Source organism: Amblyomma maculatum, chromosome 3 (genome assembly GCF_055883805.1).
Source record: "Amblyomma maculatum isolate TAMU_Amacu chromosome 3, ASM5588380v1, whole genome shotgun sequence".
NCBI lineage: Eukaryota > Metazoa > Arthropoda > Arachnida > Ixodida > Ixodidae > Amblyomma > Amblyomma maculatum.
In genome coordinates this window covers 179,325,988-179,353,819 of record NC_139346.1, presented here as the reverse complement: position 1 = coordinate 179,353,819, position 27,832 = coordinate 179,325,988, and the positions used below count along the sequence as shown (strand labels likewise).

At 43.8% G+C, this 27,832-nt stretch overlaps 1 protein-coding gene and 1 long non-coding RNA gene across 2 annotated transcripts in view; one reads left to right on the top strand and one right to left on the bottom strand.

Moving 5' to 3' along the window:
* Positions 1-23,549, bottom strand: part of LOC146197063 (uncharacterized) — a 126,963-nt gene extending 103,414 nt beyond the window's left edge. Inside the window, exon 1 of the mRNA XM_084596437.1 lies at positions 23,091-23,549. Within this exon, the coding sequence (XP_084452563.1) occupies positions 23,091-23,549 (459 nt within the window). The remainder of the gene's footprint in view (positions 1-23,090) is intronic.
* Positions 12,228-17,479, top strand: LOC146197064 (uncharacterized). Its single transcript, XR_014705659.1, has 4 exons — positions 12,228-12,742; positions 14,760-14,931; positions 15,405-15,485; positions 17,405-17,479. It is a non-coding gene; the product is annotated as an uncharacterized LOC146197064 (long non-coding RNA).
* Positions 23,550-27,832: the final 4,283 nt, after the last annotated feature.

Genomic DNA, 27,832 nt, shown 5'->3' with positions numbered 1-27,832 from the left:
TGAGCGAGATTTAGCAAATTTTTGATATTCCACATTTCGAATTACATTGCCGTTTACGAAATTTAAAAACGGTGCAGAGAGTTGATTGGTGCTGATAGAGAGTTGGCATCGATTTAGAAAAGCAATATTTCCTGTGAAAATTCAAAACAAAATTTAACAGTCTTTAGTAATTCGTCTAAGTATCGCTCCCTACCGAGAACACAAGACTGCCTTGATTTAAAACAGACCTGCATAGGCCGCCGAGACGGATCTCTCTTAAACTCGAAAAATGCATCTATAAACGTCATTTCTTTTGCGTTTTATATTCTATAAGCATGTACTCGTCGACAACTTATTGTAGTAACGAAGGGAACGCTGCAGGGGCGGAGGCAGCGTAGCTCTCATTCCACCAAATTTTTCGTCCACACGAGCGCGCCAGACCACTTGGTGTGTTCTCTGAGGTACAGGCGGGTCGTCCAATTCTAGCTATGACAAGGTCACCTCTTTCAAAGCGCCATTGCGCCCGACCCAGCCTCGCAATAAAGCTAAGAGAGAAGTCATGCGAAGCCCCACCTCCAGGTCCCTCAGTGCGTGTATCGCTTTGCCCTGCGATGTACTACTACCCACGTTGGACGTAATGTTGCTTTGAAAGCCGTGGCCGTGTTATAGCTAGGAGTGGACGACCCTGTACATGCACTCATAACATCGCCGTGGCAGCTGGAGTCATTGGTGGAAGGTTCTTACAAGATCTACTATCGAGCTTTTTGAAGTCGCGGTAAGATTTGGCGTTAACACTGGCGGCTGAACACTGCCGATTGTATTAAAAATATTCCTCAAAGAATGAATACTCAATAAACTGCCTATTATTAGAACATAATTGCCACTAGTGAGGACTATATTTCTATGCGTAGGAAGAAAAGGCGGGCTCCCATCTCGTATAGCTTTCGTTGCACTACCAGAAAAAGTTGTCGCATAGTATAGCGATATGGGAAACAAGCAACATGTGGTGGCGCTGCTGCGGCGGTGAGGAGTTAAGAGCTGGTGTTACTGCCCCTATGCCGGCATATTGCAACCTTTTTGTTAGTATGCTTTTTTATTTCACACCAAGCCCATGACATTATGTCTTCGTAACCAACATTCGAGGTCGAAGTACAGAATGTGCATGCATGGTCGGCCATTTCGAAACAGATGTACAGCCTTTGTCAAAAGTTTAGTACCCTGGGAGTGAGCTTTGTAGTGGTCCTGATTTAGGAATAGTCGATGTCCTTCCCATTGGAAAGAGGATAGAATAAAAAAAATATTCTCACCATCAGCAGATCCTTAACTCTGCAATGAATTGCAAACCGCACAAAATAGATTAGCCTCTGGGCTCTACACTTTTTACAAGGACTGTACTTTTAAAATGCCGTGGTACTTATGTGCGTGCCAAAGTTGTACCCCTGGCAGTGTATACCTGGCGTGTACGAGGCCTTTAGGCGAGTTGTAGAAACCTTTATAAAAGTATTTTTGCATATCGTCTTCTATTTGTGAAGGCGATTGTGTTCGTTACACGCGACGTGTAAGATTTGAAAGAACATGAAAAACATATCCAGCGTAATAGAGAAAATGTTATTTTTATAAAGGTTCACAGTAAATATGTTTAAGATGCCTGCAACATAATAAAGCAAGATAGTCTATAGACAGCTTTACATTCTGAACTGTTCCTGAACTGTTCTGATGAGAAAGTGATGATGAAGCACGCACAATTAGCAGACTATGGTGCAGGCGACTCTCCTACTGCCTACGACATTTGTTAAAGACCCCCCTATTTCTTACAAAGATGTTCACATAGCACTCTTCACTGTGCTTGAGATTAGGCTAAGTTTAATAATTCCCCTTTGCTGCATTCACACTTTTTTGTTGCGAAAGTAGCACTACGCCAGCCAGCTCGGCTCATCGCGTATGCCAGTCTGTCGTAGCCGCAAATCGCAGGAGCTGCCAACTTGGGGCTCTCGTTTCACATGGGATGGTTATGTCAGAATCAGTCTGCCAGGACCCTGGTATTCACATTACCTCTATAGGCCACTAAGGCACGTTCATACGGGTTGGTTAAATTGGGGCTTTATATGGGGGCTTTATATATAGCCTACGTTATCGCGTTATACCCTTAAATGCGGAGCTTAAGTGTCCCCCATATTTAGATACAATAAACGCCTCTACCACCACCACCTAAAACACTGGTGAAATTTGATGCGTTCAACGGAACGCTGGTTGAGTTCTATGCAACGCTCGGTCGCCCACAGGCAAGGTTTCGCTCCACACTGCTATTCCGTAGCCACAAACGGCAGACGCAACGAGACCGTCAGGAGAAGGCATGCAGAAGAAACGGATGTAGAGCGAGCTGCGCGTCTCGAGAAAAGGAGGAAGAGAGCTTTGGCCGGTTTAATCGTCGAGCCTGGAGACATCGAAGGTGGTCTCCGCCCGGACTCTGCACAAAGAGTGGGCGAGCGCGAGTCGGCCACGCGAGAGTTTCTCTGCCGCTTCGCGAATAACCCCTTTCGAAGTGTGTGTTCTGTGAGGGACCGGCTTTTGCATAAAAATATCTAACAACGGTAAGTGAACTTATGCATCCGGCTCTGCAATTCTTCCACAAGCGTAGCCATGCAGCCGTCGCTTTCGCATTTTAACTAGGGTTGAACTGAGCTAAATCCCAGACAACGTTTTTTTTACTCCTCTGATACCCACAAAAATGTAAGAGATCATATTGCCATCCTTTTGATAGGCCATTTACGTTGTACCGAGTTGTCTGAGTTTGCCTATTATTATGTTACAAAAGAAAAAAAAGAACACGTTCGTAGGTCCCATTGCAACTCAATATGTCGGCAAATTGTCGTGCCTCTAGATACCAATCGCGTCGCTCGCCTATCACTCTGCAGCTCTGTTCTGAATGTCGACGAATTCTTCCAAAGGAACAGGGTGCTGCATCGCGAGGACAAAACCAATCTTGCGACAGATAAGTGAATAAAAATAAAGGAGCGCCAGCCCATGCCACTATTGTCTCGAGGAGAGTCGTTTGATGGTTCTCTATAAATAGTGTTTTTATTAACATCACGCGCATCTTACCGACCTCTCGCAGACATGGTGCGCTCGTGGCCCCCTACTAACCAAGCAGCCAGCGAGCCCACACCGCTGCCTGTATCTAAACCCGGTCTGAGCCAACTCGTGCTTTCAAAGCGACGTGCGAGGCATCGTCTTCGCAGAGGAGCGGGTCTAATCTCCAATATCTTTGGGCATCGGCAGCGCTGTCGCGACGTTACCGGGGACGCGATCCGCCTTAGCAGGGCTCCGCGAGGCTTAGGGGATCTGGTCGGTGCCAGCTTAACCATCGCACGTGCCAACGTGCCGACTGCTCGCATAAACTAGGACGAAAGCTGCGGCAGGGAGACGGTTTTAAATGTACATCTTTTCCCACTCCACTTCTCTCCCTTCTACGGTGCCGCAGAGTCTCGAATGTGTCGAGGAAGTAGGCGCTAGTATGAGGAAAGCCTGTATCTTCGGGTACTGAAACTTTGGTATGCCTAGATCCTTATGTTCCTTTAAGGTGTATCGATTCCGGTCTTGTAAGTGAGAAAGCTGTAAATGTGCGGAGAAAGATTGTTAAATGTGTTTGATCTTTTTTTATAGAAGGTTTTCCTAACGTGGCTTTACCTTGATTGCTGTACGTTTTTTGAGGAGGCATGATGAAAATGCCGTGAGCAGGCTCCTCAAGCAGGTAGTCATACGTGAAGTATGAGTGCTAATTAATGTCGGCTTCTATAGAAGACAGCAATAAGACGCAAGATATAGTAAGACAGAAAGGTCGCTGTAAGTGATGTAGTAGGACACTTTCGCGTAAGAGATTTCATTTATTTATTTACTTTTAATGAATAATATAAATTTTTTATTTGTTTTTTTTTTGTTTTGTTTTTTTTAGTACCTCAAAGGCCCACACAAGGGCTGAGGAAGTGGGTTTAGGCACCCATAAAACTTTCTATTGGTGATTTGAAGCATGATGGTTCGGCATGAAGTATGTCGGTGTTAGGCAACTCATTCCGCTCTTTTTGAGGTGCAAAAAAAAAATCACAGATGCGCAGAAATCTGGACAGGGGAAAGATAGTCTTCTCGCGACCGGTTAGACATGGTCAGTTCTTGAAGCGATTCGTGGGTCACTTTGAAGGGAGCATTTCTTGATAACCTACTCGCTTTCTTTGCATCGTTTTTTGTCTTTTCTGTTGTGTGAACCCTGTGTTCTGCCCATTTCGTAATTAAAGACATTTGCAATCAGAAATATTTTTTGTATTTAGAGATTGTTAGTGATAAATAAAACAACAATCTAAGCGGAAGACTGGGAGGCGAAGTGCAAAAAGGTGAGGGGAAGAAATGGTTCGGCCATACAAGCCGTACAAGCCAGCATGGAGATAGATACAGCAGAATTCGAACTCATTAAATGCAGTGCACGACCAACATTTTAAGGTTGTGAGGCTCTGGTACCTGCGGATTGGCATTACGCTTCGGTTGATATTTACGCCTGCGCTCACCCAACCACTAATGCGCAGAGGTGCACACCTGTGCAAAGAGGAATCGAAGACTTCTTTACTCCGGCGCTTCGTGCATGGAAACCTTCCTCAGACGGGCCGAAGTTTCTTCTGCAGGTAGCACTGTATTAAATTTTCTACAGCGTGGTCGCGTTTGGAGAATACCATTCTAAGCTCACCTAGATACCACAGTTATTACAGCTGCATTTATATGAGCAGATGACAGCCTCAAAAAAAGGTATGTGTTGTTATAAAAGCTCCGCCAAGAGAAACACGATGAGAAGTTATACCTGCCGCATAAGAAAAGAGCCAAGCAAATACCCAAATTATTCCGATTTTTTTCCTAGTTGTGCTACTAAATCTGACACTGCATTTTTTTAAATTTGGACTTGGTGTTGTTACCCCTGCTACGAGAATTATGCGCGTTATTTATTGCAGGGCTCTTAAAGGAGCGTCACATCCATAGCAAGGTGCGTAGACCCCATCTCGTGCTGGAACACAGGACGTAAAATTAAGACGAGGTGTTTGACACGACCGATAGAGAGAGTTCCTCGTAGACTACGAGCAGCAGAGCTAGCAAAAAAAGAAAAAATAAATAAATAAACACTTAGTGCGGGTCGGTAGATAGCGCACGTAAAAGTTCAAAAAGAGCGTACCATCAGACTTACCTCGGCGGCAGAATGAATGAATGCAATCGCTCAGCCCTTTTGTGAAACATTACGCACCAAAGAGCAAGGAAAGGCGAGTTCGCGGAGAAGAATCAAAAGATGACGAGGAAACCTCGGTTGAAGAAAGGGTACGATGCGCAGACGAAATTTGGCCCTCGGAAATCAATGACCATGTAATCTTCGCGCCGAACACAAGCCGGTCGAAGCGCTTCCCCATTCCTTGGTCGATTCTGGCGCCTGCGCTTCGGCTGCGGCTGCGACAATGGCGAGTTCATGGTCGAACAACGAGAGCATCGAGCGTGAAAAGAATTCAAGCGCGGGTGCTTGGACGTTTCTAACGAACCTCTCGGCCGCACGTCGATGAGGCTTCTGCGACACAACCCCCTTCGCTTAGGCAGAGGAAGAGAGTTGATAGGATTGCTTATACGTGCCTGGTTATAGCCGTATACTATTTCCCCTTAAGCTTAAGAGCCGAGAGGCCTTTTCAAAATACTATCAAGGGGCAACCTACAATTTGTAGATAACCAGAAATTATTGGGGACAGGAGCTTGCTAGGTCTAAGTGCAGAAATGTAGAACGTGCGCACGATGGATTGGGCCATTACTCGGTTCAACGACCGATAATTGAATTCAAGATGGCGGCCACCGGGCTTGAGCTTTGTCCCGCGTATATATAGAAAATGCCAGATGAAGAATTCCAACCGTTTAGTAGATCAAATGAAGAGGTGGATGATTACAGCACAGCTAATTTTCGTCGCTGAATAGGTAGAATGACCCTTCGGAATAACCTAGAATGGGCGGTTGTGTGTCTTCGGTGTGTTTCTTCGATTTCTCCCGGAAACAGGTATTCTAAGAAAATTTGAATTCTGAAGAAGGAGGGGGAGGGGAAAGGGGAGGGGTTACTCGACACGGGCACATGTTCGGTATTTAACGGTAGAGTGCCGACGTAGCCAATGCCAGAGCCACACGATAATATCACAGGCTCAGACGGGGTGCACGAAGAAGCTCGTGAAGAGCTCGTAACATTACTACATTGACGAAACATGATGGCACACGGATGATAGGGCTATGAAAGCTCCTCACGTTGTGAACGGATCTCATGCAGTAGCTGAGGTATGACGGAGTAGTATGTAATGCAGCATGCGGGATGTCCAATTTCGGCGTGTTTCGGGCGCTGATAAGAAAAGAATTCAACCGTATTGATAATTAAAAAGTTTTCAAAAACTGTGCATAATACCGAAATTTTCAAGGAGCTCTCAAGCTCCGCTTTAAATTAATTACGCAATATTTTTATTAGGTCCTCTCAGTGACAAGGAGCAATATTTGCATACCTCCGCGCACACATAGAAAAATCTTCCCTTTATAAGATCCGCCTATCGCGCGCCGCAACAACCTGTCCTTGCCCATTTTGAAAGCTTGGCAATTACTGTTCATTTCTCTATATGGTTTTTTAGTCAAAATAGTTAGATACTTTCTTGTTTATAATCTTCCAGCATTCCTTCTTTGGAGCTGCAAACACACGGAATCGAATCCGAGCGTCGCTTTACTTCTCTATCAATGTGTTCTAGATATTCATCAAAACTGAAAACAACAGGCACCTTCCGCTCACCCCTTTTTTTATACTCTGTGGAAATTGGCGCTAAAGCAGCAACATAAAATAATAAAAAGGATTACACTTTTAAATTGCTTAAGCTCAGCCTAAAATTCACTGATCCCTTTTGCGAAATACCTTTTATGTTGTTTATGTCATTGGATCCTTTCCAATGCTCTCGAGCAGAGAACCCGGCGTACGAAATTGCTCTTTCTTGCGACCGGCAATGGTTAGGAAACAAGCTTTGCTATGAGCGCCGAAACAAAATGCCCCCAAAATTTCAAATACTGTTTCTGCAGTCCTACCACACGGCTAGAAGAATAGAATGAACCGACTGCTTGTTTCTAGGCTTCACGGCGAGCCAAACAGCGCTGAGCTGCATTCCAACCAGCGTTGTTATTTCTACGTGCTTCGCGTTCTTTCTTTCGGTTTCCGTACGACGCTGACGTATATCACGTTGGCCACGTTCTCCTCGTTGTAAGGAGGCCATCCAGCGCAGAGCTGCTCTACCGCGCGCACCACACAGCCAGCCGCCGCGATTCACATTCAAAAGCAGTACGGAAAAAGAACGCTCTGTTGTGGATAAACAAGCGTTTCCACCTGGCAGGAAATACTTTATTTGATTGAAAGCGTAGAAAGCAACCTAGATGGTGTTGGTACGAAACAAAAATAACTAAAGGAGGATCAAAAACAAAACCAACGTACAGCGCCTGGCCATTACTCCGTGCGAGCCGAACATGCTTTACCGTGTTTCATTCATAATTAAGTGCGCCTCGCGGACGGCAAAAAGCGCTACGCTCGTTGAGGTCGGGTTCGCCAGCCGTGCAAGTTGCTTTCAACGCCGTGAAGCAGGCTGCTTTGAGTTCGCAGTTGGGAGGAGGACTCAGATTGCAGGGTTCCCGTTGCTTGAGAGCAATTGACGTTCAAAAAAAAAAAAAAAGGAAAACAAGAAACGATAACCCCAGCTTTGAAGCAAGGCGTTTTCTTGTAAGACGTGCCGCGTGGTGGGTCTGCAAGTGGAAGGCTGCGAAAGAATTTTAATGCTTTGGTTGTATTTGGCTTGGCTTCATTCATGGCTGTATTCGCAGCTTGAATTTTGTAACTTGAGAGGTTATGACAAGGTAAGTCCCTGTTCACCTGCAATGTTCTTTGGTACACGAACATCGAAGTTAACAAATAGGGAATGCATTTGTATTTTTCTGTTTGGTTCGAGAAGTTATCTCTATATTAATTCAACCGTGCACAATACTTTCAAGGCGATAAGGTTAATGAAGGAAGAAATTAAAAAAAAAAAACGCGCTGTCATATTCAGCTGTTCCGAAGAGCCATACTTTTTTTCTCGTGGCGTAAACACCCCTTTTCGTTTGATGTATAATCTGCACGCAAAGATGACGAAATGTAGCAGGCGGCCTATTACTGTACGAACCCTTGGGTGTAGATTGTATGGTTCAGTGGCATCGCTACTAGCGTTGGCGTAGTAAAACGAAATAAAGAGTGCGAGGATAGAGCACAGGAGAAAAGGTTAAGCGCCGCTGCACGGATGCATGGGCTCAACTGGGCGTAGAGACTATGCGCCAAAAGTTACTTAGCCTATCCGCGGCCTAATTTCAAACGTGTTGGTCAGCGCTTCATGAAAAACAGGTAGTGAACTGTGGCTCCCATAGGGGAGCCCCATATACTTACTCTATTTGAGAATAGTAAGCTGCGCCATTTCTTTCTCCTGGATGAAGTTGACGAATGTCACGGCGACCTGAATCGGGTTCTACACGGGATGTGAGCCTCATAATTTGTCTATACACGTTTCAGGAATTCATCTCGAAATAACTGCATATGCACTGCATACTAAGATTCCAGTCTTGGACGACACTCAGTGCCTATTTGTCGCATTTAGGTGCCTTGAAATCCCCCCCCCCCCCCCCCCCCTGCTCCCATTTTATAAAGAACCAGTGTTAACATCTCTGACCGACTAACAGCATCCTTGCGTTGTTGCTTAAAAAATGGTTGCTGATTTTCTATTTCACGTATAGCCCAGATTGCCTTGTTTAATCGTAAATACAGGCTGAGAAAGTGACATGGAGCTAATCCCGTGTTGCCTTTGATTCAACGAAAAGCTTAAAATAGGCATTAGTCATTTTTGCGTGCGTTTTTCTGTTGTCACAGTGCGTATGTGGAAAAGAGAATTTCTCCTCTGGCACTCTTCTCCGTTCAAGAGCCTAGTACCTCGTCATTGCTGGGGGTTGGAGAGACCTTGTGGTTATAAAAATCTATTCATGACATGACAAACATTTATGTACATGCTGCTGAAGGTATCTATTAGAGGCGCTTTTCTTTTATTAATTTCTCCTCCATGCCGAACTACTTTATTTTCTATTTCCTTCTTTGGTGGCTTCTTATTGAATGTTCTATTTTTCTCCCGCTCCAGTTTATTAATTTGCGTAAACATATGCGTCGAGTTGGAGCACCTAAACAGGGTGCCAGCCGCTGCTTATCTAGAACTTAAGAGCAACGGACATCATTGACAACATAATTTAATTTAAATTTATTGCGCTTGAAATCATTACAAGCAGCGTCTCATCAGCATGAAAAGGTTTCATAGATAAGTTCTAAGGAGTGAAGTAGGCTCCAAAAGCAATTAATTTAAAGGAGGAAATTGTGAACATTATTAGTTGTATACAGGACACAGAGTGAAAGATAGAGTAACGCTGTAAAAACATTCAATCTTAAATTATCTCTGGTCAAACTCAGTAACTACTCAAAGCGTATTGCAATTTTTTTTTTTTACGCTAGATTGTATCTGTTCTTGCTTTAAGTTCGTGCCACTGCCGTATAATGCAATACGCTCGTCACCATGCTTTATCTTTTTACTTCGCACTGTTGTATGCCTTTCATCGTCGGTACAATGTTCGCAGTGCTTAAACCTCCCCAAAATTTTCCCATTGGCGCAGCCATAGAACCGCTTTCTAAGCCCACCCGAAAAGTTCATTTTGCTCTCCCGAAACAAGTTTAGACAGAACTTGTTTTGGAATTCATGCTGTAACACGTCCGTGTTTATTTCTGCTCCAGCTGCTCACGCGGCCCAGATAAGAGCAATTTCGACTCTAGCCATTGTTCCTGCCAGCTGCTTCGATTAAAAAGAAGCTGGGCTGTTTCGCGTGTATGCTTTGGTGCGGAAAACTTAAACTCCATTCACATGCATGGATAACCTGCGGGCGTGCCCCCGATCGGCACTGGAGTGCAATGAAGACCGATGTGTCGTGCACCGAGTGAAAAGCAAGATGTTGGAATGTATTTCAGGAACAATAAACACAGAAAAAAATTTCCTGGCGTTGCTAAGGATTCCATCGCTCTATGGGAAAGAGTCAGGATGAAAAAACAAAGTGAATAGCGGCGAAATGTTCTCGGCGTCGGTGAATTTTGTGTAAACTTAGGCGAAGTAGAAACGCCTCTTCGTGTACACAAATCTGCAACCGTTTCAATGGACGTATAAAAACAGTCAACAAGGAAGGGAATAAAAATGTGATAGCAAAACTCGCGTTACGAGCCGCTACATTTCATATCGCTTATAAACTACACACCGAAACCTATCCGGTTACTTTCTACGCTTCAGCTATTGACGCACACTCTAATAATTCCATTTTCAAAGACCCTGAGCAACTGCTCGGTGCTGTTTCAGATACAGATTACGCGAGTACATTTACCGGGCTGAACCAGCCAGCTACATTTTTAATTTACGTCATCTGTGTTTTCAGCAATTGAGGACCAAAACAATAGCACGTTTTACTTTCCGCAAAGGCTCCGAAACGCTGTATCCTCTACTTCATCACTGAACGATGATTTCGTTCCACCCAAGCTGGTGCCGGTTTGACGTTCCACAACTTTAGCGTGCGTGCTAACGAAAATGTTCCGAGATACGCCATGCAATGGGTAGGGAAGCGTTATTCTAACGACACTACATACTCTCGCCACGCTCGCCAGAGGTCCTGCTAACTGCGGTAAACCTTCCCGACGCCAGTGACTTAGCCAGGAAATTTGTTCTAAAGGGCTTCGGTCAAAAAATAAAAAATGGGGAGGGACTGCACTGCAGGGCATGATACTAATATACAGAGATTGTACATAGATTTGAAAGTGTTATTTATATATTTCGAAGAACGCAAAGCTGCTGGATTATTATATCTGACGTGCCTATCCATTCTAAATAATTCCCAAGGTCAGATGTTCATATGAAAACTTAAGATAAATCATCAGGGTACAAACCTACTTGCCATCATACTTGAGTGACGCGAACAATTGCACGACTAGTGGTTTGAACACTGTCTCGATGAGTATGAATGTGCCAAGCCATCTAGAAAGACTTTGTCCATCGTTGCCGGTTAATCTCCCTGCCTTTCCTTTTCGTCCCTCGTGGAATGTAGGTAATTCTTCTGTAGCCACATATTCCAAGATGACTTCTCACCACTAGAAGTGTTAACTGGTGACGAGAACCTGGAGAAGTTTCTTTACGTTTGGGTGAAATTGGGAGTCCCAGTAGTTGGTTTATGTGTTGTGTAGGCCCGGCAGCTCGGTTCTACTGAATCGTTAAAGTTATGCTTAAGCTTATGGGACCATGAAATGGGTTAGAAGGTGCTGAAAAAATGCGCCCAGCCTGTTTGCCGAATCCTTTAGACTATTAGCCGAAACCAGATCTTCTTTTAACGAAGCCAAAATATTATTACTATTACTAAGCAGTGCTTGTTTCAATTCACTGGCATATTCGTCAGCGCATAGTGCCCGTTTTTGGAGCCATTCTCTTTCAGAGTATACGAGAGTCATTGCGAACGAAAGGACACCGGAGGCTGCCATTTGCTGCAGCCACGACGACAACACCTCTGGTAGAAGCAAAACTCATGTGCTCTTAGTTTCTCTACGAGCCCCTCGGCCTGCTCGAGCAAGTCCCATGCCTAGCTCACATGGTTCCGATTTACCGCGGCCGCATCTTTCTACAGGTGGCAGTTGCTCTTCCGGCCCTGTGTCTATTTTACCGACAGTGCAGACGAGAAGAAAGAAGAAAGCTGTGACCGACTTATTCTGCGAAAGGAAGAGAATCTACGCTCAAGCGAATGGGTTGACAACCGGATATCGGCAAAAGAAACTAATTAAACAGATAACGTTATCATGGACAGACGTACACTGTAAAAACAAAAACACCTTTTTGGGCATTTGTCTGATTCAAAGCACCCTTACACCCTGAGTCTAGGGTGTTCGTGCCATTGGAAATCACCTCTTGCATGCCAAAGGGGTGCTTTGGTTGGAGAATATGCCTTAGGGTGTTATGGGCAAGCAATATCACCTAACATGCTGGTGGTATATGGCTGCGTAACTTCGTAACCTTTTATACACAAGCGGCGCTGCTAATATAAGCCAACACCTAAATAAAGCACCAAAAGTAACGCTAAAATTAAAATTACACACGAGTGCTTTCTAAAAATGAAACAGAAACTGAAACAAAATTTCACCGCCAGGAGGCCGCCGGTAGCTACGAACGCTCTTTTCAAATTTCACAATATGGCCGTTAGCATTGTGGGGTGCGTTTCGACCACGTTTCGGCGAATGCTGAATGTGCTTCTTCGATTGTGTACCCTCGTGAAATGTGTTGCATTTCCCATGCATATGTGTTACAGAAGTGTGTACGCTTGTGAAGTGCCTTCTACATGTGGTGTTTAACGCAAACGGGCATTTATCGTGTCGGCAAGTGTCCGGGCTTCTTTTTGCTTTGCTCAGGCCGAAGGACTGCTGCACCGCTTTATGTTTGAGATGTTTGAAAGAAGAAGGCATGGACGATTTTTTTTTTCTGCGTGACTAAGAGGTATATGCGGCGACTACTTTGCACTCGCGCTGAAATCGCACTGGTTGGTTCGGTGCCGGTGATACGAAGGCGGACAGCGTACTTTGCGGCTGACGCAATCGTCTGTAAAGGTAAGCCTATTCTCACGCATATTGCGCTTTGTGGGAACAGTGTCCTACCGGATTGCTGCATTCTTTGTCTTTTTGTGCCGGAACGCTCCAGAATGCGCTGAAATGAAAACGTGAGACACGCGCTTGTTTTCACCTGGCTGCCAAAATGACATCGCACATGTGGTAGATGTCGCGGCGAGTTACGCAGATTTCGCGCAAGAACATCAGTCTCAACTTTCTTGAACAGAAATAATGTATGTGCTACGTTTCCTTGCATTTTGTACGCGCAGGAGGTTCACGAAACGATTTTCGTTTCTTGACAGTTTGATACTTGCGCTCAGTTCGCAACGATTCGGTTTTGTTCTACCGTTTCCGTTCGTGCGGCAAGGTCATGTTGGCGTACTACTTTAATTCTCCTAGCACTCTCGACTCCCCCCTCCTCCCTTATCTCTTACACTTCGCGCTCGCTCTCCTGAAACCTCTTTCATGCTTCGTCGTCTTCTTTCACTCGGAGCGTGCGACCCCCCCCCCCCCCCCCTTTTTTTTTTATTTACTCGGAGCATAGGCGCGCACCGTCCTGCTGCTCGGGGAGCGTCCTCCCGCAGCCCTTCTGTTTAAACTTTTTGTTCGAAGAGGCTATGTTCGTTCTCGGCAGCCGTTCAGCGCGGCACGCCTCTGCGCTCGTGCTCTCGGCATCGAAGTGCGCTGGTCGGCCGGCCTGGTTGCATAATAGTTTATTCCAAACTGCGTAAACTATATGCCGCTACCATCAGCCTATGTTAACTTCCCCGCGTCTGGATTTGCCTTTTTTAATCACAATGGGAGCATTTTTCATTTTACGGGGACTATATTTTGCGGTTGCATGGAGTGTGAATTTGCATTTTTATAATGCTGCTTTTTTTATGGCGTTTACTTTCGTTCCTGAAGAATCATTTAGGTACTTATTTTATTTTCAGCAAGACTTCAATTAAGGCACTTGTACACGTGCTATGTCAGCTGGTGTGGTTCAAACCATCCAGTTTTCATTATTTTTGTGGTCACATTTCAACATAACTGTTTGACCGCATTACTTGATTTTTGTAGTGTCTTTAGACTAGAACAAATGGATATTCGATACTGATGCCTCAGCATTCAAGTAGAGGTCGACAGCTTGAATTCCGTGGCCAAATATTGTACCGGATGTTGCTATTACTGAGTTTGATTCTGACCAGATGTTTACTTTTTTTTGTCTTTTGCTTAAATGTACATATGAAGCGGTTATCATAGCCTTAGTCGCATATGTTTACCTTCTTTGCTCATCACAGTGCGCATATTGCAGGCAAATTTGTGACTTACTGTTATTAAAAAATTTGTAATGTATGTGTTGAAAGCAGTTTACTGATTTAAAGGGCCCAGAAAACAATTTGACTTTCATATGCTAACAATGCATGTCTGTAGATTGTCTCTAAGAATTGAAGCCTACTTTTTAAAGCTGAGCGGGGACCCTTAGTTTAGAGATATATTACATATTTTATTGCCATTCAGCCGTGTGCCAAGTTGAGGGAAGGAGGATCATAATTTTTGCTTAGTTATTTTTTATATTAGACTTTCCTTAATATTGCTTGCAGTTTGGCGATGAGTGGCAAAATACTGATGGTTTTTGCAGTTTTCTAACCTTAGTAAATATTTGTATTTGCTGTTTGCTAATGCCAGTTTTTTTTTTTTTTTTCAGATATGTACAAAGGCATCAATTGCCTTAGCTTTTGTACAATGATTTTTAATATATTTTTGCTTAGTTATTTTTTATATTAGACTTTCCTTAATATTGCTTGCAGTTTGGCGATGAGTGGCAAAATACTGATGGTTTTTGCAGTTTTCTAACCTTAGTAAATATTTGTATTTGCTGTTTGCTAATGCCAGTTTTTTTTTTTTTTTTTTTTTTCAGATATGTACAAAGGCATCAATTGCCTTGGCTTTTGTACAATGATTTTTAATATTCATTACTTGAAACATTGAGTAAAATGAATTCTTTATGGCTACCATTCACACAAACTTGCAGTTCTTACATGACTTCAACATGCTGATCAAGAAGGACGGCAAAGAGGCAGTTGAAATCGGCCTTAACAAGACACTTGTCTTGGTTTTGAAGGACACCATTCGTGCAAGAAAAAAGGACATTGCCCGGGTGCTCGAAGTATGTTCTGAGGGAATGCGTGAAAGGAGAAAGAAGCGTAAGTATTCAGCTGTTTCCTTCTGTTTGCTGCATGTGCTATCTAATTGGCAGTTTTTCGCCAAATGCCTACATTTTTGCCATTTTGCATTGCCTTATAGATATACTAAAAACATGGCTGAGCATCACAAAGAATAATAAAACCATAACTAGCCTATGCATTTCTTCATATGTAACAATTTTCGCATTAGCTAAATTTAAATTACCTATTGTTCTTCTCCATTGTAATAGTGCAGCCCTTTCGAATCTGTTCAACTAGTAGCAGAGAATTAGGTGATACCTGATTCAAATCTTCACAAGCTTTGCTAATTTTTGCGGTCGGATGTTTGGCTTTCAGTTTGCGTGCCTCTACATGTTTTCAATTTTGTTTATTCGCCTTCCTAAATTAGACAATAAATTATCGCCTCAAAACTCGGCTGTCTCTTTTACCTGCAAGGAGGTACACCATTGTTGTGTTGCTTATTTCTATTGTAGATGTACAGACAGTATGCATTCTGCAACTCTAGGCAAACATTGGGAACCAGCCGGGAGCTCTGGATGTTGTTTGTATCATTTGTAAGTTTTCTCTTTGTCATTTGAATATTCAGGAAGCCTACTTGCAACTGACATTATTAGCGAATTTTCTTTGTTTCTAAAATGGTTTACAGTCTAACTTGTAATATGTATTAGTGATTCACAATTCAAATAGAACTACTACACAAGTTTTTATCACAACTGTGAATTCTTTGCTGTGAAAGGATTATTTGCACTGTAAGTACAATCAAAAGCACTTTTAAGAGACTCCTGCCATCACATGCTTATCACGTCGTATTGCATACAAGAGTCACCTGATGAAGCACTGGTAATGTCAAGATAGGTGCAGTGTGCCATTTGACTAAGCACTCTGCTGCAGTGCACCAGCAGTGCTTTATCAGATGGCTCTTGCAGGCAGCTTGGTGGGGTTTAGCATTTGCTGGAAAGGGGTCTCTCAACCTGCTCATGCAGGCTAGTACCTAACATGTTCCTAATGTCTGGAATATATAATCTGAGACTGCTTCAAAATAAATATTTGCCACATTGTCTTATCCTACAGGCTTCTGAAGGTGGGCAATGCAGTTTAATAGTTGTTTTAAAAAAATGCTGTAATTTGCTACCCAAGTTTGAAATGATGTAATAATTTTAATTCTGAGATTAGGTTTACCACATTGGTTGGGAGAAAATACTGCTGTGTTTCAAGGTTCATGCTGTATAAATATAATGCCTTCAACTACAGATGCTAACATTTCATGCATTAACCATGTGGCACTGTCATAGACATTCTCATTTATAGTAAACATTCTCAATAAATCCAAATTGTTATTTTTGCATTTCAAGTTAGTCAACATATTTTTAGTATTTAAACCTTTAGTGTTTCAAAGTGCTATGACTGCCTGCCGCTATAACGATTACAACTTCTTGAACACTTGAGCTTCCTGCCGCCTCTTGAGGCTCACCACTGATGTTCTGGATGTCTATGCATACAATGTGCTATGCGTGGAAAATGTTTTAACATGCCATGCTTCAGTGTTGACATTTTTTAGAGCTTCTGCTGTTTGGTTGTTTGGTAATGCTCTGCTGTTGCACATGTAATTGTCGCTCAACTCAAAGCTCCAGTGTACACTTTCAATGAATAATGTGTGATGAAGTTTCAGAACTGCCACATAGAGCAGCAAGAACACTTTTTCCTTGTTACTAAACCCTAAATGTAAACACTTTAGGAAGCATTGCGATGACCTAGGGCTTGGCTGGTTCATACTCAGCCCAAGAAGACGTGCAAAAGTTCAGAAATGCATTACGTGTTATGTGTTATGTATTACATGCACTTTGTTTTTTCTTGTAGTGCCTGATTACTAAGTATGCTCTTTCCATGTTTTTTTTTTTGTTTGGTTCTGCAGTATCTACTTGGCCAGTGCAAGGTATGCTGTAGGCCTTGTGTGAAGCCTTCAATTGAGCCAGCTGTTAATATTTTAGTAGTAAACACCGTGCTCCAGTGCTGTTTATTGTTTATTTACATTTTTAACTATCATAATAAGCATTCCAGTTCATGTGAAAGGCAAAGTTCGTGGGGCAGCATTGAAGTTCTCTAACCCAGGTGCTTTTGATGAGTGTAGCCATTTTTGTTTGATAAAATAGCTTGCATAATCTAAAATTACCATGCAACAGCATGCTGCATGAATAAAAATGGGTTGACCTTATGTGCTCTCATTTATGACTTGATCAGACTGCTGGCTTTGTGCCTCCTGAACCAACCATAACAGTATACTCTGCATTGTTAATTGTGAGATAACCACCAGTGGTTTCCGATAGGGCCCTTTTCCAGCACACTGCTGTACACTAAAGGGGCGTTGGCGTATTCTAAATATAGAGTAGAAAATATGTTGAATTTGCTTTTTGCCAGGTGCAGTGCATATTTATACAGCTTCTCTGTTATGCACTTCTTTCAGAATTTTATCAAGGAACAGGAAGAAAAGCCTGCCACGCCGTGCGTCGGATATACTGGGAGCAGCATCAAAGAAGCTGAAGAGCATTTCCACTTCATTCAGCAGCGGAAACTTCTTCAAGTCATCGACTCTACTTAGGGTATTGTTCCAATAATGGGTCGATTTTGGCTGTTCAATCTGACATATGACTAGGGGTCCGACAATTTGTGCTGCTTTATAGAGCACCTCTTTTTGGGCGTCTGCGTGTCGAAGCCAAGATGCGCTGCACGACGCTTTATTTCATCGCTTAAGGCCGAATTTTATGCAAGCGCACGCGTTGACACTGACAAAGCATAGTATTAATATTGTGTACTACGATTATTGTTGCATACGACTAAACGTTTTGTTGTTGTTTTTTCAGAAATGTCACCATGCTGTTGTGTTCATTGTTCGGTTCTGTTTTTGAAAAAAAAAAATTGTATGCTTTGTTGTCTGCATTTGTTGGAACTGTTTTGCTTCTTTCATTTTTTAGGTATTTACATACATACCATGTATGTTTTTGCCCGTCTGCTAGGCTCTCGGTGGAGAGTGGCAGTATTGTTAAATAAATGAGGTTCCATAGCGCGCATCAATGAAGAAACAGAACGCAAGTGCCTCCCTTCCCCCCCCCCCCCCCCCTCCACCAGCACCCGAGCACCCGCTAGCCCGAACCCTGACCCTTCTATGCCGAATAAAAGACTTCCAGTTTCCTTGTGTGTGACATGCTCTGTGAATTTGAAAAAGCAATCATACTGGCATGGGCCATTCGAGATGTCAAAATAATGGCATGCAGCATCTCTTTACATGCTCATTTGGCATTACAGGTGGTTAAAAAGAATACCATTAAGCTTGATTGGAAATGTGCACATAGGAAAAGCATTAAGGAACGTGTAGTGGCAAAAGTAATTCCTAATTAGGAAATGCAATATATGGACGTTATCCGCACTGATTTTTATCAAGGGGTGTAAGGGTGCAATGCCATTGCTTCCACCCTGCAATAGGGTGTAAAGGTGATGAAAACAACCCAGTGCATTGGCCCCATAGAAGGGTGTTATGACCAACCGAAGCACCATCTTTGGGGGTGTACTGGCACTCTGAAGCCACTTTTTTTCAAGGGTGCATGGGTGTTAGTTATAGACATGCGAAAACACCTAATAAGGTGTTTTTGTTTTTACAGTGTAGTCTTCAGGCTGTTTTGTTTATATTTTTTTCTTGAGGTTTCGAGCATGTGATTTAAGAGAAGAGAGGAGGAGCGTAATTTCTAATTGGAACTATTTTTGGTGCTAACAAAACTTCGAGCATGTGATTCAAGAGAAGAGAGGAGGAGCGTAATTTCTAATTGGAACTATTTTTGGTGCTAACAAAACTATCTAAACTCAAAACTTCTTTTAGTTCAAGGACAAGTTATAGAATAACTATCACGATCATTTGCTTTACTTAACCTCAGTCAGTGACATTTACTGGTCCCTTTAAAACTCTACGGTGTGTTTCAGCCTAAAGATACGTTAAGTGCAGGTGACCACGAGCAAGTGTCTGAGCCGACAGCGGTCGTAGTGCCTGGCGTGCTAGGAGCGCCTGATTGATCACTTGAGACACGCCTGTAATAGCGAAGCCCTCCGCTGCTTTTGTTTTTGGTAGAATTCAGGGAAAAGGGTATTACCCAACACGCCCTAAATAAATGCTCTACGGCCAGCTGTGGGCTGGCGTTCATACTACATCCAGTGTTAAGGGCGTCAGAAAAGAAAGAGGAAAAAAAAAAGGCGCTCTACTCGGCAGTAGTGGTGCCAGGTAAAATTATTAGTATCTTTTCTCGCGGTATCGCGCTATCTAGGCCTCAGGTCGTCCTCATGAATAAAGGTTTTTGAATGAATGAATGAATGAATAAATAAATAAATAAATAAATAAATAAATAAATAAATAAATAAATAAATAAATAAATAAATAAATAAATAAATAAATAAATAAATAAATAAATAAATAAATGAATGAATGCGGTCCCCTTCTTCTTTCTTCGTATATTTCATGAGTTACCAACTCCTCTTCTTCGTCCAAATGGGAAAGAAGCGCGACACTTCCTTTCTTAACAACGCTACGACCGGTGCGAAAATAATGTGGTGTAGTGCCAGCACCTTCAAAGCCATTGTTCGACCTAAGATGAAAATATGCCATCACGTTCACCAGCGTCTCTTAGGCACAGAAAAAACAGATGAAGTGCGATGCGGTAGGCGCGTCCACAAATGAATCAAGCCCACCGATGTGGCCAGGCGAAACCAGCACTATAAGCAGCATAAACCTCCAGCTCTGTAAAGAAGCTGGTAAACCTAACAAACTAAATGTACTTGGATTGGCGGCCACTAGTCGTCTAGTATATCCGAAAATATTCATTTGATTTCTCTTTCCAACTTCATTTGTCTGCTTTCTCCCTCTGATATGCACGTCAGTAAGGAGCAGCCCATCAACAGACGCTATATAATCTGTCTTGTTTAGTGGGGAGAAGAGGGGAGGCTAAAGTTCAATCAGACTCACGATCGCTAAGCTACTTAGGCTGACGCAGCTCGGAGCAGAATAAAACCAGGGATGTCAGTTAGGTTAAGGCGGCAGTGCATGCCTGCACATATAGTACTATAGCCCCACTTGCTCATAAGCTTAAGGGACATATGAATAACATAACAATAGGGTAAAACTACAAGCAAAGAAAGCAGCACTTGAGGAATGCATGCGTGTTGTATGTCGATGTCGCGTTTCCTTTGTCCTTCTGCCTTTCGCGTGGCTTGCTCGTACACCGAGTGCCTACGTGCCTTCTTGGGAAGAAATAGCATCGAAGACAGTTTTTGTTTCGTTTCGCTTTTTTTTTTCTTCTTTTACCTAGCACGTCTGCATTACTACTTCGTCTTTCAGATCACAGTCAGAGTTCCAAGCTGTGGCGAGGACACCAAGTAAGCCGCCGGCTGACTCTCGGCCCAGCTTCTTTCCTTCTCGTCGGCATGTTTACCATCATTGGTCGACATGTCTAGGAAGATTAGGTTAGACTGGACGAGAAGCCAGCTCTGGAAGCCGCAGCAGGATGCTTGCCACTCTTATTCTTTCCGTCTTTTCTGTAACAGGCCGACTCTATTGCGCTACCTGCATTCTGAAATGTCCTCGTTCTATGTTTTGAACATCCCTATAGGAAACCGAAAAAGACACTATAATGGCCTGTCTCCTTACAGAAACTTTAATAGAATTGAAAGAACAATGGTGCTCTTTATGTAGCATAAAAATAGTGCTTACGGATCGAACTAAATTGGATCGAGGAAATCAGCCATCGCGTAGTGATGTAGTGCTGCTTGCTCAGTGTGATGTGTAATGCTTGGCTAAGGCGTTCTTAAAAGGGAAAGCCAATATGTCATTACCGCAAATAAATATTATTTATGTGTGACCATTCGATATTTTAAGCTATAGTATATGTGGTTCGGTTGTTCGAGAAGCCGTCGGTGCAGTGCATAGCAGTTGACACAGTGTTTTGCAAATAGTCGTAGCCTGTAAAAAGTAGTTTTATGGTAATTTATGGGTTGTTGATCCCTGATTGATGTGTGATAGGCGAGGACGGGTTATTAACCTTTTTGTAAATATTTGAAAAATTTTGGAATTAGATGAAGAAATAAAAAAATTTAAACATTGGAACCAGGGGGTTGAAAGGTGTCGAAATGCTCATAATCAAAAGCCAATACTTGATGATGCTGATTAAGAAAATTGATAGGGTGTAATTAAACAATTACTCAGTAGAAAGAATTGAAAACTGCTTTCAAAGGCACCGAACTTTTTAGAATTGGAAGCCAATATTTGCTGATGGTAGCTATCGCCATATAAAAAATTTAAAAAGAAAAAAAAAGAAAATGTGAGAAACCGTAGTCTTTGTTTGTAAAACCTTATCGCGTCCTACCTTTAACGGCGGAGCGTGTCTCCCTAATATTTTAAATATCGATTTGAATACCTTCCTGTTCAATTCAAGGGATGCATCAGATAGCGTATATTCAAAAACAATCGAAATGAGCCCAGTTCAACCTAAAGTATCAGAAATTTTCTAAAACGAGCCCAGGGTTAGACTAAGACGTGCGGCAGTTTTCTTTGCCGTTGTTTCAAAACCAGCGCACGTGCTCCGTGGCGGTGCACAACGCGCTGCCGAGACTGGTGCGCCTATACAATTCTCCGAAGCAGTCTACTCGTGTCGCGGCATTCGCGATACGCCCAAACACACCACCTTTAATACTGGGCTACTCGAGAGGTATTAGCGAGCTGCCACAAACCCTACATCACATCCCATTTCAACCCATGTTGCTTTTGGGTAAACCAGCCTTGGTAATGGTAATTTTTATCATGTGTTTCAAGAAAGCCAATTCTTAAGCCATCTGTAGGTATCAAGGCATTATGACCCAATACAACAAACTGTTTAACCTTGTGTTTGGCGCATGGCAGCCATTGCCGCTTATGCGTCATAATACTTTATTTAGCTAACTAGTAAATCCTTCATGTCTAATATAGGAGACCATGATTGATAACAATCATCCCTCTCATCAACTGAAATGCGGCGTTAGTTTATTTGCAGTCGTTCTGGTAGCGAAATGTATATTTTTGCTGTTCTTTAAATGAAGCCCGCAAACATCATATCCTGACGAGTTGCTGTCTGCTCTTTAAAGCTGACCGCTGGTGCATCTTGCGACAGCTGCCGATTGAACTACATCCGTTACACCCCTGCTGCTATAGCGCTTTGCGGTTTCATATGAATATTGGTTTTATAGGACTATTCTTACGAGCAACAAACATTATTAGAATTGCTTGATGCGTATTGGTATCGGCTTGTATCTAAACTATTTGTATTATATTTTGTACAAAAGCGAAATTGTTCATGCATATTCAATTCAGTTCCAAAAGAACAATATTCATAACCTTCTCCCTTCTCACCAAAAATATAGCACGAAGGTATTTTTGTAGACACTCGAAACTGTAGAGTACTTAATGGGGGGAATATTCACAAGGAAACATTATTGAAGCACATGTGTAATATTTTTGCTGTGACAGATAATGACTGGAAACGAATAACGTAGAAACGTTTTGCCCGTTTTGTAATGACGGTTTCGTGAAGACCTAAGCTGTGAAATGCACAAATTTCTAAACATGGTTCAAGAAAGCGTGCCAGTAATTCTTGTCAAGGAACCGAAAATATTATCGTGGAAGCAGGCTCAGCCAACTCATACTCAGGAGTAAGTAAGTTCCTGGGAGCAGATTTAGCCTAAAGAATTATTGTCCTCTTCAGCGAATACACGCCAAAGGAGAAATAAAATAGCAGAGCGCGGTATTACACTGTAGGGCGTCCAGTACATTAACCAAATTAAGGCGGAAGTCAAATAGAGGCTTTGTATCTCTCAGTTCAGAATCTATACCAATAATCTGTAAAGTGTGGAAAAGCTTTTCCACGTGCAGAAATACGAAGAAAACTATATATACGTAGTAGCAACATTAATGTCTCTGACCTAAATGTTACGCAGATTGCAAGCGCAAAAAAATAAAATAATTGTAAAAAGGTACCTTTAAATACCACACACCCTTCTTACAAAAATTCTATCTAGTAGATCAAAGAAAAAGCACACAACCTCGTCCTTGGACTTATGCATGACCCCTCTGCGATTGGCCGGCCGTCACTTACCGGAATCCTGGAGTAAGAAGTGAGCCACACGTATCCTTTGCCGTCATGCGTCCCTCCAGACGTCTGTTGAGGCTGAGGGAAGAACTCAACGCTGGGCACATTTTGGTCATGATCACTGCCGCCGCCGCTGCTTCCATCGCCGCCAAAGTTTTTGCTGGCATCGTGGACACGAAATGCCGCCGCCGCTTCGTGTCTGCCACGCCGATGAGTACTCCTTCGTTCTCGAGAGATTTCCGCTCCCTTCAGCTCCTTGGGAGGCGACGCATCACCCGTCACCAGGTTGCTCGTGACGGCCTTCCCGCCGCGAGCAAGATCATTCGCGTCACTAACCACCAGGCTGCGCAGCACGTTCACGTCACTAGATAGCTTGTAGGTGATGTAGAAGTCCGCCGCCAGACCCACGTAGACGAGGGCCAAAGCTCCGTAGAGAGCGCACACGCCCGAACTAGATGCCGACATGGTCACGCGCGCCCCGCAACGCCCGAACGCGTCCGCCGCCGCCGCCGTTGTGTTTTGCGCTGATCGCGCGGCGCACACCGGCGGAAGCACGGCAACTGTACGAGCGAGCCGCCGCCGACTCAACCACGTGTTTCGCTTTGGGGATTGGCAAGAAGCGCAGCTCCCTTAACATCAATCCGGTTGGAGGGAAGAAAAACGGGCAGCGAGGGAGCGCGAGGAGGAGCGAAGAGAAGGAAGGTCCTCCAGCGCATGCGCTTGGCGGGACAGTGGGATTTGAGAGCCGAGACGCCGCCCGGTGGAGCCTCTGTTAACTGCGGCCGGCCGCGTGCTGCCGTCTTTCCTGTTGTCTCCGTCGTCCCGTGCAAGGAAGGCACTGCTTCCGGCAGCCCGCCTCTCTTTGTGTGATTCCTCGGTTATTCATTGTGGAGCCTATTTTCGTTTTAGTAAGGTAACTGCAGCAGTTTTGGCTGTGGCCATGCGTTAGAATACTGCTATCTTGGGCTGGTTTATTCTCTGGTGCTTTAAATATAGCTCGAGCAGTACGATGTGCGGAAGAAGTGGTCGCAAAAAAAAAAAAGACCCACTTCATTAAACAATGACTTTCCCGTCTTAATTCACGCAAATTATTCAGCTTTGTGAAAGCAAGCATCATTAGATAATGAGCGACGCGTGACGATACTTCTATGAAAATAGCCAACTGCAAATAAACCGAGGAAAGGAGAGGGGACTGTTGTATTTTGTCTTAATTTGTGGCTTTGGTCAGTGGGAAGTAAGCATACTGTCAACATTTATTACCTGAAAGTTAGTCCATTACGAAGCCAAAGAAAAAAAAACGCATGCATCTGACAGGATATCAATGCACGATCTCCGCCTGTCGCATGTTGTGCTCTATGAAGTAGGCAATACGGCACTGCTCTTAAATATTCTACTCTTGGCTTAATGCGGGTCTCCATTCTAGCAAGCTTTTTGCCAAAAGAGCACAAAAGGGCTCTTCGAAGAGATCCCGGTCTCACCGTTCTGTCACGTAATATGTAGCACTTGCGGTTAAACGGCGCTTTTCTTCGTCGGCCGCTCAGGTTAAAGGCAACATACAACCTGTTTCAAAAAGTAAGAGACTGCAGCCCTCACCGCAGGTCATTTGGTGGAGCACTGCAGCCGACCTGAGGAGGTGATCGTTTGAGGTCCGATCGGCGGCATGTTATGGCTTTACTGCGAAAACTTGTCCCTGTTCTCCAGAAACTCCCGAGTTGGCTATGTCGGCGCCTACCTTGTTAGGGAAAAATCACGGACATGTCTGTGGCAGGTTGTAGGTGGCAGGTGACATAGCCTTGCACCGATTGATGGTCACTGTGTGGCATCATGTCACCTCGTAACATGGCCAAGTTGGCATGAGTTGCCAACAACGCTAGCTGTCTTTACATAGAAGTGGAGATAATCGAGTCCACCGGGACCCTTGGATTCGGAGTCGAACACGTTACGCATATAGCCGCGCACGCACGCTCATATGACTTAAATAAAGCAAGTATTTCTGTCTGTGTTGTGTGGTCTTTCACGTGCATAATCCTGTAGGTGACGGATGTATACTAATGAGTATGTGTGAGATAAGAGAGGCACAAATTAAAGCATTATGATTTTAATTTGTGCGCATGTGCAAATGCGCATGTGCAAACGAGGGAGCGCAGACGGGAGCCAATAATGCTGTCTCGTAAAACCTTCAAAAGACTATGGACCGCAAATTTTGGTGGCATTTTTCTTCTTGTTAACAATGCGTAAGTCACTCCTGTATATCGATCCGCACGCAGGTTTCGCCTACAAAGGGTGAAGAACTTATAAAATATATTTCTTTTCTTATAGTTTCGGTTTCAACATCCGAGAGATGGCTGTTACCTGACAATCATGCCTTGATGCGTGGCATAGCGAAAACAGCGATACAATTGCTCATTCTTCACTTGTAGTGATCCCTATTCTTGAGGCAGACTGGCTTTATCGTTGTAGTGAATATAAATTACACAGCAATGATTATATCGCTGTATTTTCATCCCTCGCGGGACCTAGACTTGGCTGTGACGTCACAGCCATCACTCGGCTGTTGAAGCCGAAACCGAAACAGGTGCCAAAATAAATTAATAAATTTGAATAAACATTACTCAGCAGTCGTAGGCGGATGTGGCGTGGTGATCCATGTGCAGTAATGTCCTAAGCATCATTACAAATGCAAAAGCACGAACCAAAAATTAGGTGTCTGTAGTCCTTTATATGCGAAGCTTAAATTATATCGCACTCCCCCCCCCTCCCCCTCCCCCCCTCTAGTTGTTCTTCTACTTTCCAATCAATTATTTTTTTATATGAAAAATACAGTTAGTCTGCTTACTTCTCTCTGATCAACGCACCAATTTTACAGGCAAATGACAACAGCCGCTTAAGCTTTCTTCTATTTCACTGGCTGTAAGCTGTCTTCATATTTTTTATGGAAGTGGTAAAACGTGTTCGCTTTCCTTGGCCAATATTTTTCTCTTTTCTTTAATTTGCAACGCTGCGGTTTTTCCTAACAAGCGAGACGAGTGAGTTTTTTTTCTTCTTCGAAAATTTAAACAGTACAAACTATGGCAAGGTTTGTGAGCTTCCCTCACAACCGCACTGTGAATCTCCACCGAACCCATAGTCTCAAAGCAACGAAACGAAGGAAAAGAGCATAATATACAAACATGCCCGCAATTGCTAGCTGATCTTATTTTAACATGGCCAGGGTCGAGTATCTTAACTGTTTAACCTTCGTTATTGCTTAGTGCACATTCAGAAGTGTAATAGTGCTAAGAAACTGCGATTTTCCGCTGCGGTGTGCAACAGGCAGTGAATGTCAGTGCAGATGTCGTTGGAAGTTTTTCACCTACAGAGGCGGTTACAGGAGCTGCAATTTTGTCTGTAAATTCAATCTTAAGGGGGGGGGGGGGGGGGAGGCTTTCAGAACATAAGCCTTTTTTCCTGTTGTGCAGATCACACACGACAAGTGAGTTTCGCGAGTAATGGTGCACGCTGAAGATAACACTGCCGGTTTTTCTTCACTGAGTGCAGTTTAATGCTTAGCAGCCTCCATCTCTACAACTATAAAGAGAGAAATAAGTGGGGATGCAGCAAGGAAGAAACGTTCGTCAATCTTCACCACCTGTACACGGCAGCTTCTGGCTGGTACAACGTAGATCACTTGTAGTTCAGCAACAAGATTTGTTTGAGAAGCTCGGATTTCTCGTCTCCTTCTAGGATCAAAACATACAAGAGAAACATTTAACAGGGGGCTGCTGCCGCGGTGTAGCCTCTTCGATCTCCCTTCTCTAGTATTTACGGCTGTCAGCTCCACGCCATCCGTCTTCAAAATGCTTCGAAGCGTGCTCACTCGTGCTGCTCGAAGTGAACAAGAAACTCCGATTTTGAACTGTTAAAAAAAAAAAAAAACAGCGAGATACCTTGTAGCTCGCCTTCGAATTTCCAGCAAAGTGCATGTCTCACACATCTGCTCATACTCCTCTTTGTTTTCTTTTTTCTACAATCGGGAAGGAACGAAACAGGTTTTTCTGCTTGTTCTACGCGCAGGCTGTCGTCTCGGTGCTGTTCCGTTCAGCGAGAGTTAAAGCTACGCCAGTGCGTTGCGCAGCGAAACAGCAGAATACGTTGCATGACTAATATTCCTTTGCTTGCTTGGCTGGCTTAACTTTTGAATAAAGCGCTTGTATGCCTTTCGTTATCCCCTCCAGCAACAAAGAGGGTTCTGTAGAGTTCGGTTCTGCCTCTTGTAGATATGCTCTGCCTGACGGAAAAATCACGTTAATTCTAAGAGGTACATGTGCCGATGTACTGAGAGAGCATGTGCCGATGTATACACTGCGGCGCACCCAACTATAGTTTCAGCGACGCATGCAGGTAGGTTCCCGTCCTCCGGTTTTCTGACGCCCGCCTTCAGCGGCGTCGATGGAGATGGATGACTCTTTCGTGCAGGCTCCGCCGTGCGCAAAGGGACCTTGCTCGCCCGAGTACGTGAAGCCGAAGACGCCGCACGCAGGCTCCGCCATCCCAAAGCAGCTAGGGCCCAGTGGGGCCTTGAGCATGTGGGCGAGGACTCACAGGGCCCCTCTACTTTCTCTCTTCTTCTATATAAATCATGCATCTCCGCGCTTGTCGCAGCGATGGAACAAGGAGTCGCTGTTATCTCCGACCAGGTGTCGGCCAAGCTTGAGCGGAAGGGGTTCCCGCGTGCACAGGGTCGTTGCCTTTCCCCTGAGGGGATCGGT